Genomic DNA, 16,680 nt, shown 5'->3' with positions numbered 1-16,680 from the left:
GATCTGCTTGGGACGTTGGAGAGCAGCAATCAGATGCCAAATAGTTGGGTGATCACAACAAACTAAGGAATAAGAGCTAAGAATGCCATATCTCAATTGAATTATTTGATCTAGGTAAATTGTTCAAACCTTATGTATAGTTGTTCCAAACTCGCAATGCAAAAATTTCTTCCCTGGGTTGATTTTGTCATAATCTGCCTAGATATTTGTCCTCAAAATATTTGTAATAAATATATTATTAAATTCGCTTTTTAAAAATACTTGGTCTTACAATCAACATTTGAACAAAAATAGAGTTCTTTAGGTGTTTTGAATCATGCAGTTTGTTCTACCAATTGACTTCTTACCAATTCTCACATCCTACCAACTGTCTGTCTCCCATTTCACACTATTCCAACCATTTCATTTTATGATGACACATTTGTTTATTAATCATACCTGGCTTGCTTGGTGGAGAGGTTTCACTACCAGCTGCTGTAGAAACAGTTGTTTCTGTATAAGAAAGACATTTGAACAATTGCATTATTTCTTAAGTACATTTTAAAATGCATTCTCAAGATGAAGGCTACCCTCTTTCCCAATTATCATTTCAAATTTCCATGTTATAATTTCTTGTTGAGCTGCTGATCAGCAAGTATAATATGAAATTTGGAGGACTAGTCAACTTTTTTGAGAAAGCTGCTCTACAAAGTGTTTTCCATGTATCTGGGTTTTTTTCAGAATTTATCATTAACTAATGGCTTTCCAGGATTTAGCATCATAAAAACTGAGGTATAATTTTTTTAATTTTGGCTGTCATATTTAACAACTATATACCAATGTTTTTGAGAAATTCTATAAAAAGTGCGTAAATAAAGTTAAGCACTTAACATATCCCACTTTTACAAAACTGTACAAGTGGATTTTAGCGCCAGCCAACACACTGCAATGAGCATCGGAGCTGCGCAGAGCATACAGGGTGCTGGCCAGTGCTAAAAACTGCTTGTGCAGTTTTGTAAAAGTGGGGGATAATTATTAAATTGGCTAGTTACTAATCCTAGGCCTCACTCACCATAACATGGAACCTTATTCCTGTTTCTCTGTGTTTCTGGATAGCTAAGGTGATGTGTATGGGAAGAGAAAGAAATGAAAGAGATAAGGGAAGATTTGTGTGTATGAAGCTGAAGATTGAACGTTTTATATGTATACTGTGTATGTACCTGCATGGGTGGAGGGGTATGAGGTGTGAAAAGGCTAGAAGAGACGAGAAAAAGAGGGAAAACAGGAGTGGGCCTGTAGGTGTGTTTCCTTATTTGCACCTGAAGGTTAGGCCACTCTGATATCATCAAGCCTGAACCATTATTTGCAAGAAATTATTCCAGCCTGAGCCTAGCAAGAAGAGAAAGAAGAACACATCTTTGCTGTTTCTGCCTGATACCTTCTGGGTTTGTACCAGAACTGTATTCTAGTCAAGGACATCCAGCTATGCCTATGTGATCTGCCCATGTGAATCTTGGGGGAGGCATACTCCTATGCTGTGCTTATCTATCGAAGGCGCCTCTGTCTCCCAGATAGTATGAGACTTTATACAGAAAGGCTATTCATCTAAGTTCTGTTTCTGGATTGTCCAAAGAGGTCATCTGACGAGATCCAAGGGAAATGTGCTAATTATAATTTAGTCAGTACTAGGATGTGAGGGAGCTCGCATCTCATCACAGGTGTTCTCCACGCACATCTTTTATAATAATTAAGACCTGAAAAGTTACCTCATGTGTCTCTCTGCTTGAGAGAAAGCGAATCGGATCTTAAACAGATCTAGATTCCATCGCATCAAGGAAACCTTTGCTGTCAACCTAAATTACAGCTGTACCAGTGGCTGACGAACTCTTGTTCCTGTAACAGAAGGATTTCTATATCTGCTAAGCTGAGGAGAGACGTCTTCCATTTCACCTGGTTTTGTGCCAAGGCCTAATTGTATGGTGAGAATAAGGAACTTATCTATCTTTCAGCTGGGGTTAGATAAAGTATCCTATTGTGATATAGGATAAGGCTTGTAAAGCTACTCTTGGTGATAACTGTAATAAATTGCTGCTAATCAGGAATTATTATTATAAGGAATTGTTTAGAGTGTAAGAATTAGTTTTACTTATTTATCTAGCAAGTGTGGTGTGATAATTGTGTACTGAGTTTCATATATATATAATTGGATATTTTGTGAACAATAATTAGATATTGCTGCTGGCTTGTGAATTATATTTTTCTATTTTCATAATAAAAGTATTTCTCATAAGCCTGGGTCTGGTCATGTAAGTAGGCTAAGCAAGCTGAACCTGGATGAGATATTATGGACCTCCCTAGAAACTAACATGCATGTATTTGTTTATGTAACTGATTAGTGGACCATAACTCTTACTAAAGGCCTGTCCCTCATAGATTTGAGACTCTGGTAGTTTCCAGTATCTTTCTGTGACAATGGCTCTTGATTGACAATAACTATCTGTCTTTTAAGACCTTAAGCACCAGACCTTAGCACATCCGTTAAAACTGTGGATCAACCCAGCCTTCTGTCAGGGCTCTTTGTCAGTCTTAAGTATTGGTAATTTAGAAGTCATTCCAATGTCTTGCCTGAGACTGAATGACCAGGGGGCCTAAGGTTTATCTGCATCCACATGCCAAGGATCAGATCTTATTTTATATAAATTTCCCATAGGCCTTTGCTGACATTGGTTAGGCCAAGAGAAAATGCTGACAGCTAGCAAAGTAAGGCTGACAATGTGCTTATCAAGGTCAACATACTTCCTTTTTCTTTCTTACTGCTGGCCAGCTAACAATTGTTCAATTCTTTGTTCAAAATATGCCTGTTCGATATTATATAATTATTTATTTATTTATTCAATTTTTTAGTCCATCCTCCCAAAGCAGCCCAGAACGGGTTACATAGTACATCCATAATAATCGAGAAAGAATAGAGATGATATAATTTACATAAATTACAATATAGACATGACAATAATTTACAATATAGATATGACAATTAAACATATGCACTAAGTAGCATCTGGTGAGATTAGGTAGCGTAGGAGTGTTGACTGAGTGGCATTTCTGGGTGAATGACTTTAAGGCGCTGGGTTTGTAAAGAGGAAGGTTTTCACGGCCTTCCTGAAGTTCCAGAGTCCATATAGTGATATAACAGATAGGGGGATGGTATGCCAAAGTCTGGGTATGAAATGTGAGTAGGAGCGTTTGTGGGCTGTTTCAGTTTTGAGGGAGCAGCCAGGTGGTATGGTCAGTCATTTTTCTCCTTGGGACCTCAGTGGTCGCTTTGGGAAGTAGATTTGTAGTTTAGTTTTCATGTAGTACGGAATCGTTTCATGTAAGGTTTTAAAAGCGGGGTCAGGGCCTTGAAGGTGCAGCGTTTTTGAATGGGCAGCCAGTGCATGGAAGCTAATGCAGAGGTAACATGGTCGCGGATGTCTAGGTTTTTCAGAAGGTGGATTGCAGCGTTTTGTACCCTTTGGAGGCGGGAGAGAGTTTTGGTAGGTAGGCCCACTACTAGAGTGTTACAATAGTCTACGTGGGATAGTACAAAAGCATAGAGTAATTGGGCAAATTCAGGTTCTGAGAAGTATGCACGTATTGGTTTTAGCTGGCGGAGGTAGTAGAAGGAGGATGATGCTAATTTGGATAAGTGATCTGTCGTTGATAAGTTAGAGTCAAGAATTACTCCTAGGCTGCGGACATTGTCTTTGGGTGTAAGGTGTTTGTGCCCCATGAAAAAGATGGGCGGGGATATACACATAGATTTTTGTGGATCCAGAGAATTTCTGTCTTGGATTCATTTAACTGTAACTTGTTCCCGGTCATCCAGGTCTTTATTTCAGTTAAACAAGATTGGAGGTTATAGATTTGTGTGTCTCGGTGACGGCCTAGGGGAAGATAGAGTTGTAGGTCGTCAGCGAAAGAGTGGATTCTGATTCGGTATTTATCCCGCTATGTCCAGTATTGGTTTGACATAGAGGTTGAAGAGGAGATGTGATAGTAAGGCTCCCTGAGGCACTCCATAGTAGAGTGGTTTGGGTTCAGCTAAGGATTTTCCTAGTAGTCTCTCTGCGATCTGTTGGTCAGGAATTAAGAGAACCATTGAAGTGCATTGTCACGGATTCCGATGGACTTTAGCCTGGACAAGAGGAGAGAGTGGTCGATGGTGTCGAAGGTGGCACTGAGGTCTAATAGTATCAAGAACTCAGAAACTGCGAACTTCCACTTATAATATCAATAAATAACACATTCACAAAAGAAATGTGGAAGGTGAATAAAGCTACAGCACGAGTCATACCGACTCTATCGGGAGCAAAAGTGTCAGACAAAGCCCTCCCACCACCACAACTGTGGTTCAAGGTGTTCAGGAAGAGAACCTCATCGGCATAAAAACCTCCCAGAGGGCCAAATGCTCTGTGTTGTGCAAAAATCAATAAGTGAATTGAATAAATCTATCACCCGGTGGTCACATTTCAATAAATAATTTGACTCAATAAACTTATCTTTTGTAATGAACTTGGTTGGAACACCAACTATTGCCAGCGTTTCACATAAGGCTACCTCAGGGAGTACCTTCCGATCATAAGAAGACGACAGAGTTCTTGTCCCATTTTAAGAGCTTATGATCAGAAGGTAAACCCTGAGGCAGCTTTATGTGAAACACTGGCCATAGTTGGTATTCCGACCAAGCTCATTACAAAATATAAGTTTTTGAGTCAAATTATTTATGAAAATGTGACCATCTAGTGATAGATTTATTCAATTCACTTATTGATTTTTGCTAGGTTTTGCTCAACACCCCTCTGGGAGGTTTTTATGCCGATGAGGTTCTCCGCCTGAACACCTTGAACCACAGTTGTGGTGGTGGGAGGGCTTTGTTTGAGGCTTTTTCTCCCGGTAGAGCCGGTCTGACTTGTGCTGTAGCTTTATTCACTTTCCACATTTCTTTTGTGAATGTGTTATTTATTGACTGAGGTCTAATAGTACCAGCAATGCATCATTTTCGATGTCTAGGATTTTCCAGCAGTCATCTAGGATGTCCAAAAGCACAGTTTCTGTGCTGTGGTGTTTCCTGAAGCCCGATTGGAAGTTGGAGAGTGTGACGTTTGTCTCCACGAAATCTTGCAATTGCATGAGTACTGTCTTTTCCAATATTTTTGAGATGAATGGGAGGTTTGAGACAGATCTGAAGCTGCTTGGGTTGTCTGGGTCCATGGTTGTTTTTTTCAGGAGTGGTTTTACTATAGCATATTTCCATCTCTGTGGAACTACACCTGTTGTAAGGGACTCGATAATTAGGGATAGCATGGATTCCAGGAATACCTCATTTGTGTCCAGGAGTGTAGTGGAGGGACATGAGTCCAGGATCAAGGTTACGGAGCGGACGGAGTTGATTATGGTTTTGAGGTTGTTGTGGTAGATCGGTTTGAAACTGTTCAAGGTTTCCGTCTTGAGTGGATTGTCATCTTGGGTGGTCTCTGGGATGTATGGGAGTGCTTTGGACTCTAAGTCCCGATTTGCGCGTATCTTTGATATTTTGTGGTAGAAGAAGGTGGAGAGGGATTTGCAGTCTAGGTTCTTTTCTGGGAATGCATTGGATTCGTGATGATGAGAATACGTGTTTTGTTATTGAGAAGATGGCCTTTTGGACCTTGGAGAGCAGCAATCAGATGCCAAATAGTTGGGTGATCACAACAAACTAAGGAATAAGAGCTACGATGCCATATCTCAATTGAATTATTTGATCTAGGTAAATTGTTCAAACCTTATGTATAGTTGTTCCAAACTCGCAATGCAAAAATTTCTTCCCTGGGTTGATTTTGTCATAATCTGCCTAGATATTTGTCCTCAAAATATTTGTAATAAATATATTATTAAATTCGCTTTTTAAAAATACTTGGTCTTACAATCAACATTTGAACAAAAATAGAGTTCTTTAGGTGTTTTGAATCATGCAGTTTGTTCTACCAATTGACTTCTTACCAATTCTCACATCCTACCAACTGTCTGTCTCCCATTTCACACTATTCCAACCATTTCATTTTATGATGACACATTTGTTTATTAATCATACCTGGCTTACTTGGTGGAGAGGTTTCACTACCAGCTGCTGTAGAAACAGTTGTTTCTGTATAAGAAAGACATTTGAACAATTGCATTATTTCTTAAGTACATTTTAAAATGCATTCTCAAGATGAAGGCTACCCTCTTTCCCAATTATCATTTCAAATTTCCATGTTATAATTTCTTGTTGAGCTGCTGATCAGCAAGTATAATCTGAAATTTGGAGGACTAGTCAACTTTTTTGAGAAAGCTGCTCTACAAAGTGTTTTCCATGTATCTGGGTTTTTTTTCAGAATTTATCATTAACTAATGGCTTTCCAGGATTTAGCATCATAAAAACTGAGGTATAATTTTTTTAATTTTGGCTTTCATATTTAACAACTATATACCAATGTTTTTGAGAAATTCTATAAAAAGTGCGTAAATAAAGTTAAGCACTTAACATATCCCACTTTTACAAAACTGTACAAGTGGATTTTAGCGCCAGCCAACACACTGCAATGAGCATCGGAGCTGCGCAGAGCATACAGGGTGCTGGCCAGTGCTAAAAACTGCTTGTGCGGTTTTGTAAAAGTGGGGGTTAATTATTAAATTGGCTAGTTACTAATCCTAGGCCTCACTCACCATAACATGGAACCTTATTCCTGTTTCTCTGTGTTTCTGGATAGCTAAGGTGATGTGTATGGGAAGAGAAAGAAATGAAAGAGATAAGGGAAGATTTGTGTGTATGAAGCTGAAGATTGAACGTTTTATATGTATACTGTGTATGTACCTGCATGGGTGGAGGGGTATGAGGTGTGAAAAGGCTAGAAGAGACGAGAAAAAGAGGGAAAACAGGAGTGGGCCTGTAGGTGTGTTTCCTTATTTGCACCTGAAGGTTAGGCCACTCTGATATCATCAAGCCTGAACCATTATTTGCAAGAAATTATTCCAGCCTGAGCCTAGCAAGAAGAGAAAGAAGAACACATCTTTGCTGTTTCTGCCTGATACCTTCTGGGTATGTACCAGAACTGTATTCTAGTCAAGGACATCCAGCTATGCCTATGTGATCTGCCCATGTGAATCTTGGGGGAGGCATACTCCTATGCTGTGCTTATCTATCGAAGGCGCCTCTGTCTCCTAGATAGTATGAGACTTTATACAGAAAGGCTATTCATCTAAGTTCTGTTTCTGGATTGTCCAAAGAGGTCATCTGACGAGATCCAAGGGAAATGTGCTAATTATAATTTAGTCAGTACTAGGATGTGAGGGAGCTCGCATCTCATCACAGGTGTTCTCCACGCACATCTTTTATAATAATTAAGACCTGAAAAGTTACCTTGTGTGTCTCTCTGCTTGAGAGAAAGCGAATCGGATCTTAAACAGATCTAGATTCCATCGCATCAAGGAAACCTTTGCTGTCAACCTAAATTACAGCTGTACCAGTGGCTGACGAACTCTTGTTCCTGTAACAGAAGGATTTCTATATCTGCTAAGCTGAGGAGAGACGTCTTCCATTTCACCTGGTTTTGTGCCAAGGCCTAATTGTATGGTGAGAATAAGGAACTTATCTATCTTTCAGCTGGGGTTAGATAAAGTATCCTATTGTGATATAGGATAAGGCTTGTAAAGCTACTCTTGGTGATAACTGTAATAAATTGCTGCTAATCAGGAATTATTATTATAAGGAATTGTTTAGAGTGTAAGAATTAGTTTTACTTATTTATCTAGCAAGTGTGGTGTGATAATTGTGTACTGAGTTTCATATATATATAATTGGATATTTTGTGAACAATAATTAGATATTGCTGCTGGCTTGTGAATTATATTTTTCTATTTTCATAATAAAAGTATTTCTCATAAGCCTGGGTCAGGTCATGTAAGTAGGCTAAGCAAGCTGAGCCTGGATGAGATATTATGGACCGCCCTAGAAACTAACATGCATGTATTTGTTTATGTAACTGATTAGTGGACCATAACTCTTACTAAAGGCCTGTCCTTCATAGATTTGAGACTCTGGTAGTTTCCAGTATCTTTCTGTGACAATGGCTCTTGATTGACAATAACTATCTGTCTTTTAAGACCTTAAGCACCAGACCTTAGCACATCCGTTAAAACTGTGGATCAACCCAGCCTTCTGTCAGGGCTCTTTGTCAGTCTTAAGTATTGGTAATTTAGAAGTCATTCCAATGTCTTGCCTGAGACTGAATGACCAGGGGGCCTAAGGTTTATCTGCATCCACATGCCAAGGATCAGATCTTATTTTATATAAATTTCCCATAGGCCTTTGCTGACATTGGTTAGGCCAAGAGAAAATGCTGACAGCTAGCAAAGTAAGGCTGACAATGTGCTTATCAAGGTCAACATACTTCCTTTTTCTTTCTTACTGCTGGCCAGCTAACAATTGTTCAATTCTTTGTTCAAAATATGCCTGTTCGATATTATATAATTATTTATTTATTTATTCAATTTTTTAGTCCATCCTCCCAAAGCAGCCCAGAACGGGTTACATAGTACATCCATAATAATCGAGAAAGAATAGAGATGATATAATTTACATAAATTACAATATAGACATGACAATAATTTACAATATAGATATGACAATTAAACATATGCACTAAGTAGCATCTGGTGAGATTAGGTAGCGTAGGAGTGTTGACTGAGTGGCATTTCTGGGTGAATGACTTTAAGGCGCTGGGTTTGTAAAGAGGAAGGTTTTCACGGCCTTCCTGAAGTTCCAGAGTCCATATAGTGATCTAACAGATAGGGGGATGGTATGCCAAAGTCTGGGTATGAAATGTGAGTAGGAGCGTTTGTGGGCTGTTTCAGTTTTGAGGGAGCAGCCAGGTGGTATGGTCAGTCATTTTTCTCCTTGGGACCTCAGTGGTCGCTTTGGGAAGTAGATTTGTAGTTTAGTTTTCATGTAGTACGGAATCGTTTCATGTAAGGTTTTAAAAGCGGGGTCAGGGCCTTGAAGGTGCAGCGTTTTTGAATGGGCAGCCAGTGCATGGAAGCTAATGCAGAGGTAACATGGTCGCGGATGTCTAGGTTTTTCAGAAGGTGGATTGCAGCGTTTTGTACCCTTTGGAGGCGGGAGAGAGTTTTGGTAGGTAGGCCCACTACTAGAGTGTTACAATAGTCTACGTGGGATAGTACAAAAGCATAGAGTAATTGGGCAAATTCAGGTTCTGAGAAGTATGCACGTATTGGTTTTAGCTGGCGGAGGTAGTAGAAGGAGGATGATGCTAATTTGGATAAGTGATCTGTCGTTGATAAGTTAGAGTCAAGAATTACTCCTAGGCTGCGGACATTGTCTTTGGGTGTAAGGTGTTTGTGCCCCATGAAAAAGATGGGCGGGGATATACACATAGATTTTTGTGGATCCAGAGAATTTCTGTCTTGGATTCATTTAACTGTAACTTGTTCCCGGTCATCCAGGTCTTTATTTCAGTTAAACAAGATTGGAGGTTATAGATTTGTGTGTCTCGGTGACGGCCTAGGGGAAGATAGAGTTGTAGGTCGTCAGCGAAAGAGTGGATTCTGATTCGGTATTTATCCCGCTATGTCCAGTATTGGTTTGACATAGAGGTTGAAGAGGAGATGTGATAGTAAGGCTCCCTGAGGCACTCCATAGTAGAGTGGTTTGGGTTCAGCTAAGGATTTTCCTAGTAGTCTCTCTGCGATCTGTTGGTCAGGAATTAAGAGAACCATTGAAGTGCATTGTCACGGATTCCGATGGACTTTAGCCTGGACAAGAGGAGAGAGTGGTCGATGGTGTCGAAGGTGGCACTGAGGTCTAATAGTATCAAGAACTCAGAAACTGCGAACTTCCACTTATAATATCAATAAATAACACATTCACAAAAGAAATGTGGAAGGTGAATAAAGCTACAGCACGAGTCATACCGACTCTATCGGGAGCAAAAGTGTCAGACAAAGCCCTCCCACCACCACAACTGTGGTTCAAGGTGTTCAGGAAGAGAACCTCATCGGCATAAAAACCTCCCAGAGGGCCAAATGCTCTGTGTTGTGCAAAAATCAATAAGTGAATTGAATAAATCTATCACCCGGTGGTCACATTTCAATAAATAATTTGACTCAATAAACTTATCTTTTGTAATGAACTTGGTTGGAACACCAACTATTGCCAGCGTTTCACATAAGGCTACCTCAGGGAGTACCTTCCGATCATAAGAAGACGACAGAGTTCTTGTCCCATTTTAAGAGCTTATGATCAGAAGGTAAACCCTGAGGCAGCTTTATGTGAAACACTGGCCATAGTTGGTATTCCGACCAAGCTCATTACAAAATATAAGTTTTTGAGTCAAATTATTTATGAAAATGTGACCATCTAGTGATAGATTTATTCAATTCACTTATTGATTTTTGCTAGGTTTTGCTCAACACCCCTCTGGGAGGTTTTTATGCCGATGAGGTTCTCCGCCTGAACACCTTGAACCACAGTTGTGGTGGTGGGAGGGCTTTGTTTGAGGCTTTTTCTCCCGGTAGAGCCGGTCTGACTTGTGCTGTAGCTTTATTCACTTTCCACATTTCTTTTGTGAATGTGTTATTTATTGACTGAGGTCTAATAGTACCAGCAATGCATCATTTTCGATGTCTAGGATTTTCCAGCAGTCATCTAGGATGTCCAAAAGCACAGTTTCTGTGCTGTGGTGTTTCCTGAAGCCCGATTGGAAGTTGGAGAGTGTGACGTTTGTCTCCACGAAATCTTGCAATTGCATGAGTACTGTCTTTTCCAATATTTTTGAGATGAATGGGAGGTTTGAGACAGATCTGAAGCTGCTTGGGTTGTCTGGGTCCATGGTTGTTTTTTTCAGGAGTGGTTTTACTATAGCATATTTCCATCTCTGTGGAACTACACCTGTTGTAAGGGACTCGATAATTAGGGATAGCATGGATTCCAGGAATACCTCATTTGTGTCCAGGAGTGTAGTGGAGGGACATGAGTCCAGGATCAAGGTTACGGAGCGGACGGAGTTGATTATGGTTTTGAGGTTGTTGTGGTAGATCGGTTTGAAACTGTTCAAGGTTTCCGTCTTGAGTGGATTGTCATCTTGGGTGGTCTCTGGGATGTATGGGAGTGCTTTGGACTCTAAGTCCCGATTTGCGCGTATCTTTGATATTTTGTGGTAGAAGAAGGTGGAGAGGGATTTGCAGTCTAGGTTCTTTTCTGGGAATGCATTGGATTCGTGATGATGAGAATACGTGTTTTGTTATTGAGAAGATGGCCTTTTGGACCTTGGAGAGCAGCAATCAGATGCCAAATAGTTGGGTGATCACAACAAACTAAGGAATAAGAGCTACGATGCCATATCTCAATTGAATTATTTGATCTAGGTAAATTGTTCAAACCTTATGTATAGTTGTTCCAAACTCGCAATGCAAAAATTTCTTCCCTGGGTTGATTTTGTCATAATCTGCCTAGATATTTGTCCTCAAAATATTTGTAATAAATATATTATTAAATTCGCTTTTTAAAAATACTTGGTCTTACAATCAACATTTGAACAAAAATAGAGTTCTTTAGGTGTTTTGAATCATGCAGTTTGTTCTACCAATTGACTTCTTACCAATTCTCACATCCTACCAACTGTCTGTCTCCCATTTCACACTATTCCAACCATTTCATTTTATGATGACACATTTGTTTATTAATCATACCTGGCTTACTTGGTGGAGAGGTTTCACTACCAGCTGCTGTAGAAACAGTTGTTTCTGTATAAGAAAGACATTTGAACAATTGCATTATTTCTTAAGTACATTTTAAAATGCATTCTCAAGATGAAGGCTACCCTCTTTCCCAATTATCATTTCAAATTTCCATGTTATAATTTCTTGTTGAGCTGCTGATCAGCAAGTATAATCTGAAATTTGGAGGACTAGTCAACTTTTTTGAGAAAGCTGCTCTACAAAGTGTTTTCCATGTATCTGGGTTTTTTTCAGAATTTATCATTAACTAATGGCTTTCCAGGATTTAGCATCATAAAAACTGAGGTATAATTTTTTTAATTTTGGCTTTCATATTTAACAACTATATACCAATGTTTTTGAGAAATTCTATAAAAAGTGCGTAAATAAAGTTAAGCACTTAACATATCCCACTTTTACAAAACTGTACAAGTGGATTTTAGCGCCAGCCAACACACTGCAATGAGCATCGGAGCTGCGCAGAGCATACAGGGTGCTGGCCAGTGCTAAAAACTGCTTGTGCGGTTTTGTAAAAGTGGGGGTTAATTATTAAATTGGCTAGTTACTAATCCTAGGCCTCACTCACCATAACATGGAACCTTATTCCTGTTTCTCTGTGTTTCTGGATAGCTAAGGTGATGTGTATGGGAAGAGAAAGAAATGAAAGAGATAAGGGAAGATTTGTGTGTATGAAGCTGAAGATTGAACGTTTTATATGTATACTGTGTATGTACCTGCATGGGTGGAGGGGTATGAGGTGTGAAAAGGCTAGAAGAGACGAGAAAAAGAGGGAAAACAGGAGTGGGCCTGTAGGTGTGTTTCCTTATTTGCACCTGAAGGTTAGGCCACTCTGATATCATCAAGCCTGAACCATTATTTGCAAGAAATTATTCCAGCCTGAGCCTAGCAAGAAGAGAAAGAAGAACACATCTTTGCTGTTTCTGCCTGATACCTTCTGGGTATGTACCAGAACTGTATTCTAGTCAAGGACATCCAGCTATGCCTATGTGATCTGCCCATGTGAATCTTGGGGGAGGCATACTCCTATGCTGTGCTTATCTATCGAAGGCGCCTCTGTCTCCTAGATAGTATGAGACTTTATACAGAAAGGCTATTCATCTAAGTTCTGTTTCTGGATTGTCCAAAGAGGTCATCTGACGAGATCCAAGGGAAATGTGCTAATTATAATTTAGTCAGTACTAGGATGTGAGGGAGCTCGCATCTCATCACAGGTGTTCTCCACGCACATCTTTTATAATAATTAAGACCTGAAAAGTTACCTTGTGTGTCTCTCTGCTTGAGAGAAAGCGAATCGGATCTTAAACAGATCTAGATTCCATCGCATCAAGGAAACCTTTGCTGTCAACCTAAATTACAGCTGTACCAGTGGCTGACGAACTCTTGTTCCTGTAACAGAAGGATTTCTATATCTGCTAAGCTGAGGAGAGACGTCTTCCATTTCACCTGGTTTTGTGCCAAGGCCTAATTGTATGGTGAGAATAAGGAACTTATCTATCTTTCAGCTGGGGTTAGATAAAGTATCCTATTGTGATATAGGATAAGGCTTGTAAAGCTACTCTTGGTGATAACTGTAATAAATTGCTGCTAATCAGGAATTATTATTATAAGGAATTGTTTAGAGTGTAAGAATTAGTTTTACTTATTTATCTAGCAAGTGTGGTGTGATAATTGTGTACTGAGTTTCATATATATATAATTGGATATTTTGTGAACAATAATTAGATATTGCTGCTGGCTTGTGAATTATATTTTTCTATTTTCATAATAAAAGTATTTCTCATAAGCCTGGGTCAGGTCATGTAAGTAGGCTAAGCAAGCTGAGCCTGGATGAGATATTATGGACCGCCCTAGAAACTAACATGCATGTATTTGTTTATGTAACTGATTAGTGGACCATAACTCTTACTAAAGGCCTGTCCTTCATAGATTTGAGACTCTGGTAGTTTCCAGTATCTTTCTGTGACAATGGCTCTTGATTGACAATAACTATCTGTCTTTTAAGACCTTAAGCACCAGACCTTAGCACATCCGTTAAAACTGTGGATCAACCCAGCCTTCTGTCAGGGCTCTTTGTCAGTCTTAAGTATTGGTAATTTAGAAGTCATTCCAATGTCTTGCCTGAGACTGAATGACCAGGGGGCCTAAGGTTTATCTGCATCCACATGCCAAGGATCAGATCTTATTTTATATAAATTTCCCATAGGCCTTTGCTGACATTGGTTAGGCCAAGAGAAAATGCTGACAGCTAGCAAAGTAAGGCTGACAATGTGCTTATCAAGGTCAACATACTTCCTTTTTCTTTCTTACTGCTGGCCAGCTAACAATTGTTCAATTCTTTGTTCAAAATATGCCTGTTCGATATTATATAATTATTTATTTATTTATTCAATTTTTTAGTCCATCCTCCCAAAGCAGCCCAGAACGGGTTACATAGTACATCCATAATAATCGAGAAAGAATAGAGATGATATAATTTACATAAATTACAATATAGACATGACAATAATTTACAATATAGATATGACAATTAAACATATGCACTAAGTAGCATCTGGTGAGATTAGGTAGCGTAGGAGTGTTGACTGAGTGGCATTTCTGGGTGAATGACTTTAAGGCGCTGGGTTTGTAAAGAGGAAGGTTTTCACGGCCTTCCTGAAGTTCCAGAGTCCATATAGTGATCTAACAGATAGGGGGATGGTATGCCAAAGTCTGGGTATGAAATGTGAGTAGGAGCGTTTGTGGGCTGTTTCAGTTTTGAGGGAGCAGCCATGTGGTATGGTCAGTCATTTTTCTCCTTGGGACCTCAGTGGTCGCTTTGGGAAGTAGATTTGTAGTTTAGTTTTCATGTAGTACGGAATCGTTTCATGTAAGGTTTTAAAAGCGGGGTCAGGGCCTTGAAGGTGCAGTGTTTTTGAATGGGCAGCCAGTGCATGGAAGCTAATGCAGAGGTAACATGGTCGCGGATGTCTAGGTTTTTCAGAAGGTGGATTGCAGCGTTTTGTACCCTTTGGAGGCGGGAGAGAGTTTTGGTAGGCAGGCCCACTACTAGAGTGTTACAATAGTCTACGTGGGATAGTACAAAAGCATAGAGTAATTGGGCAAATTCAGGTTCTGAGAAGTATGCACGTATTGGTTTTAGCTGGCGGAGGTAGTAGAAGGAGGATGATGCTAATTTGGATAAGTGATCTGTCGTTGATAAGTTAGAGTCAAGAATTACTCCAAGGCTGCGGACATTGTCTTTGGGTGTAAGGTGTTTGTTCCCCATGAAAAAGATGGGCGGGGATATACACATAGATTTTTGTAGATCCAGAGAATTTCTGTCGTGGATTCATTTAACTGTAACTTGTTCCCGGTCATCCAGGTCTTTATTTCAGTTAAACAAGATTGGAGGTTATAGATTTGTGTGTCTCGGTGACGGCCTAGGGGAAGATAGAGTTGTAGGTCGTCAGCGAAAGAGTGGATTCTGATTCGGTATTTATCCCGCTATGTCCAGTATTGGTTTGACATAGAGGTTGAAGAGGAGATGTGATAGTAAGGCTCCCTGAGGCACTCCATAGTAGAGTGGTTTGGGTTCAGCTAAGGATTTTCCTAGTAGTCTCTCTGCGATCTGTTGGTCAGGAATTAAGAGAACCATTGAAGTGCATTGTCACGGATTCCGATGGACTTTAGCCTGGACAAGAGGAGAGAGTGGTCGATGGTGTCGAAGGTGGCACTGAGGTCTAATAGTATCAAGAACTCAGAAACTGCGAACTTCCACTTATAATATCAATAAATAACACATTCACAAAAGAAATGTGGAAGGTGAATAAAGCTACAGCACGAGTCATACCGACTCTATCGGGAGCAAAAGTGTCAGACAAAGCCCTCCCACCACCACAACTGTGGTTCAAGGTGTTCAGGAAGAGAACCTCATCGGCATAAAAACCTCCCAGAGGGCCAAATGCTCTGTGTTGTGCAAAAATCAATAAGTGAATTGAATAAATCTATCACCCGGTGGTCACATTTCAATAAATAATTTGACTCAATAAACTTATCTTTTGTAATGAACTTGGTTGGAACACCAACTATTGCCAGCGTTTCACATAAGGCTACCTCAGGGAGTACCTTCCGATCATAAGAAGACGACAGAGTTCTTGTCCCATTTTAAGAGCTTATGATCAGAAGGTAAACCCTGAGGCAGCTTTATGTGAAACACTGGCCATAGTTGGTATTCCGACCAAGCTCATTACAAAATATAAGTTTTTGAGTCAAATTATTTATGAAAATGTGACCATCTAGTGATAGATTTATTCAATTCACTTATTGATTTTTGCTAGGTTTTGCTCAACACCCCTCTGGGAGGTTTTTATGCCGATGAGGTTCTCCGCCTGAACACCTTGAACCACAGTTGTGGTGGTGGGAGGGCTTTGTTTGAGGCTTTTTCTCCCGGTAGAGCCGGTCTGACTTGTGCTGTAGCTTTATTCACTTTCCACATTTCTTTTGTGAATGTGTTATTTATTGACTGAGGTCTAATAGTACCAGCAATGCATCATTTTCGATGTCTAGGATTTTCCAGCAGTCATCTAGGATGTCCAAAAGCACAGTTTCTGTGCTGTGGTGTTTCCTGAAGCCCGATTGGAAGTTGGAGAGTGTGACGTTTGTCTCCACGAAATCTTGCAATTGCATGAGTACTGTCTTTTCCAATATTTTTGAGATGAATGGGAGGTTTGAGACAGATCTGAAGCTGCTTGGGTTGTCTGGGTCCATGGTTGTTTTTTTCAGGAGTGGTTTTACTATAGCATATTTCCATCTCTGTGGAACTACACCTGTTGTAAGGGACTCGATAATTAGGGATAGCATGGATTCCAGGAATACCTCATTTGTGTCCAGGAGTGTAGTGGAGGGACA

General features: G+C 39.8%; 1 protein-coding gene across 14 annotated transcripts in view; it reads right to left on the bottom strand.

Moving 5' to 3' along the window:
- Positions 1 to 16,680, bottom strand: part of MUC13 (mucin 13, cell surface associated) — a 104,617-nt gene that overhangs the window by 49,483 nt on the left and 38,454 nt on the right. For 13 of the 14 annotated variants that reach the window (XM_033944687.1, XM_033944697.1, XM_033944690.1 and 10 more), the window contains 3 exons: positions 11,746 to 11,799; positions 6,092 to 6,145; positions 439 to 492 (listed from right to left, as the gene is read on the bottom strand). The exons of the other annotated variant lie outside the window; for it this stretch is intronic. In XM_033944687.1, the coding sequence (XP_033800578.1) occupies positions 439 to 492; positions 6,092 to 6,145; positions 11,746 to 11,799 (162 nt within the window). The remainder of the gene's footprint in view (positions 1 to 438; positions 493 to 6,091; positions 6,146 to 11,745; positions 11,800 to 16,680) is intronic. 14 annotated transcript variants of the gene reach the window in all.

Source organism: Geotrypetes seraphini, chromosome 5, assembly GCF_902459505.1.
Source record: "Geotrypetes seraphini chromosome 5, aGeoSer1.1, whole genome shotgun sequence".
In the NCBI taxonomy this organism is placed as follows: domain Eukaryota; kingdom Metazoa; phylum Chordata; class Amphibia; order Gymnophiona; family Dermophiidae; genus Geotrypetes; species Geotrypetes seraphini.
Note: the sequence above shows the minus strand (reverse complement) of the source record. Positions and strands in the feature narration are given on the sequence as shown.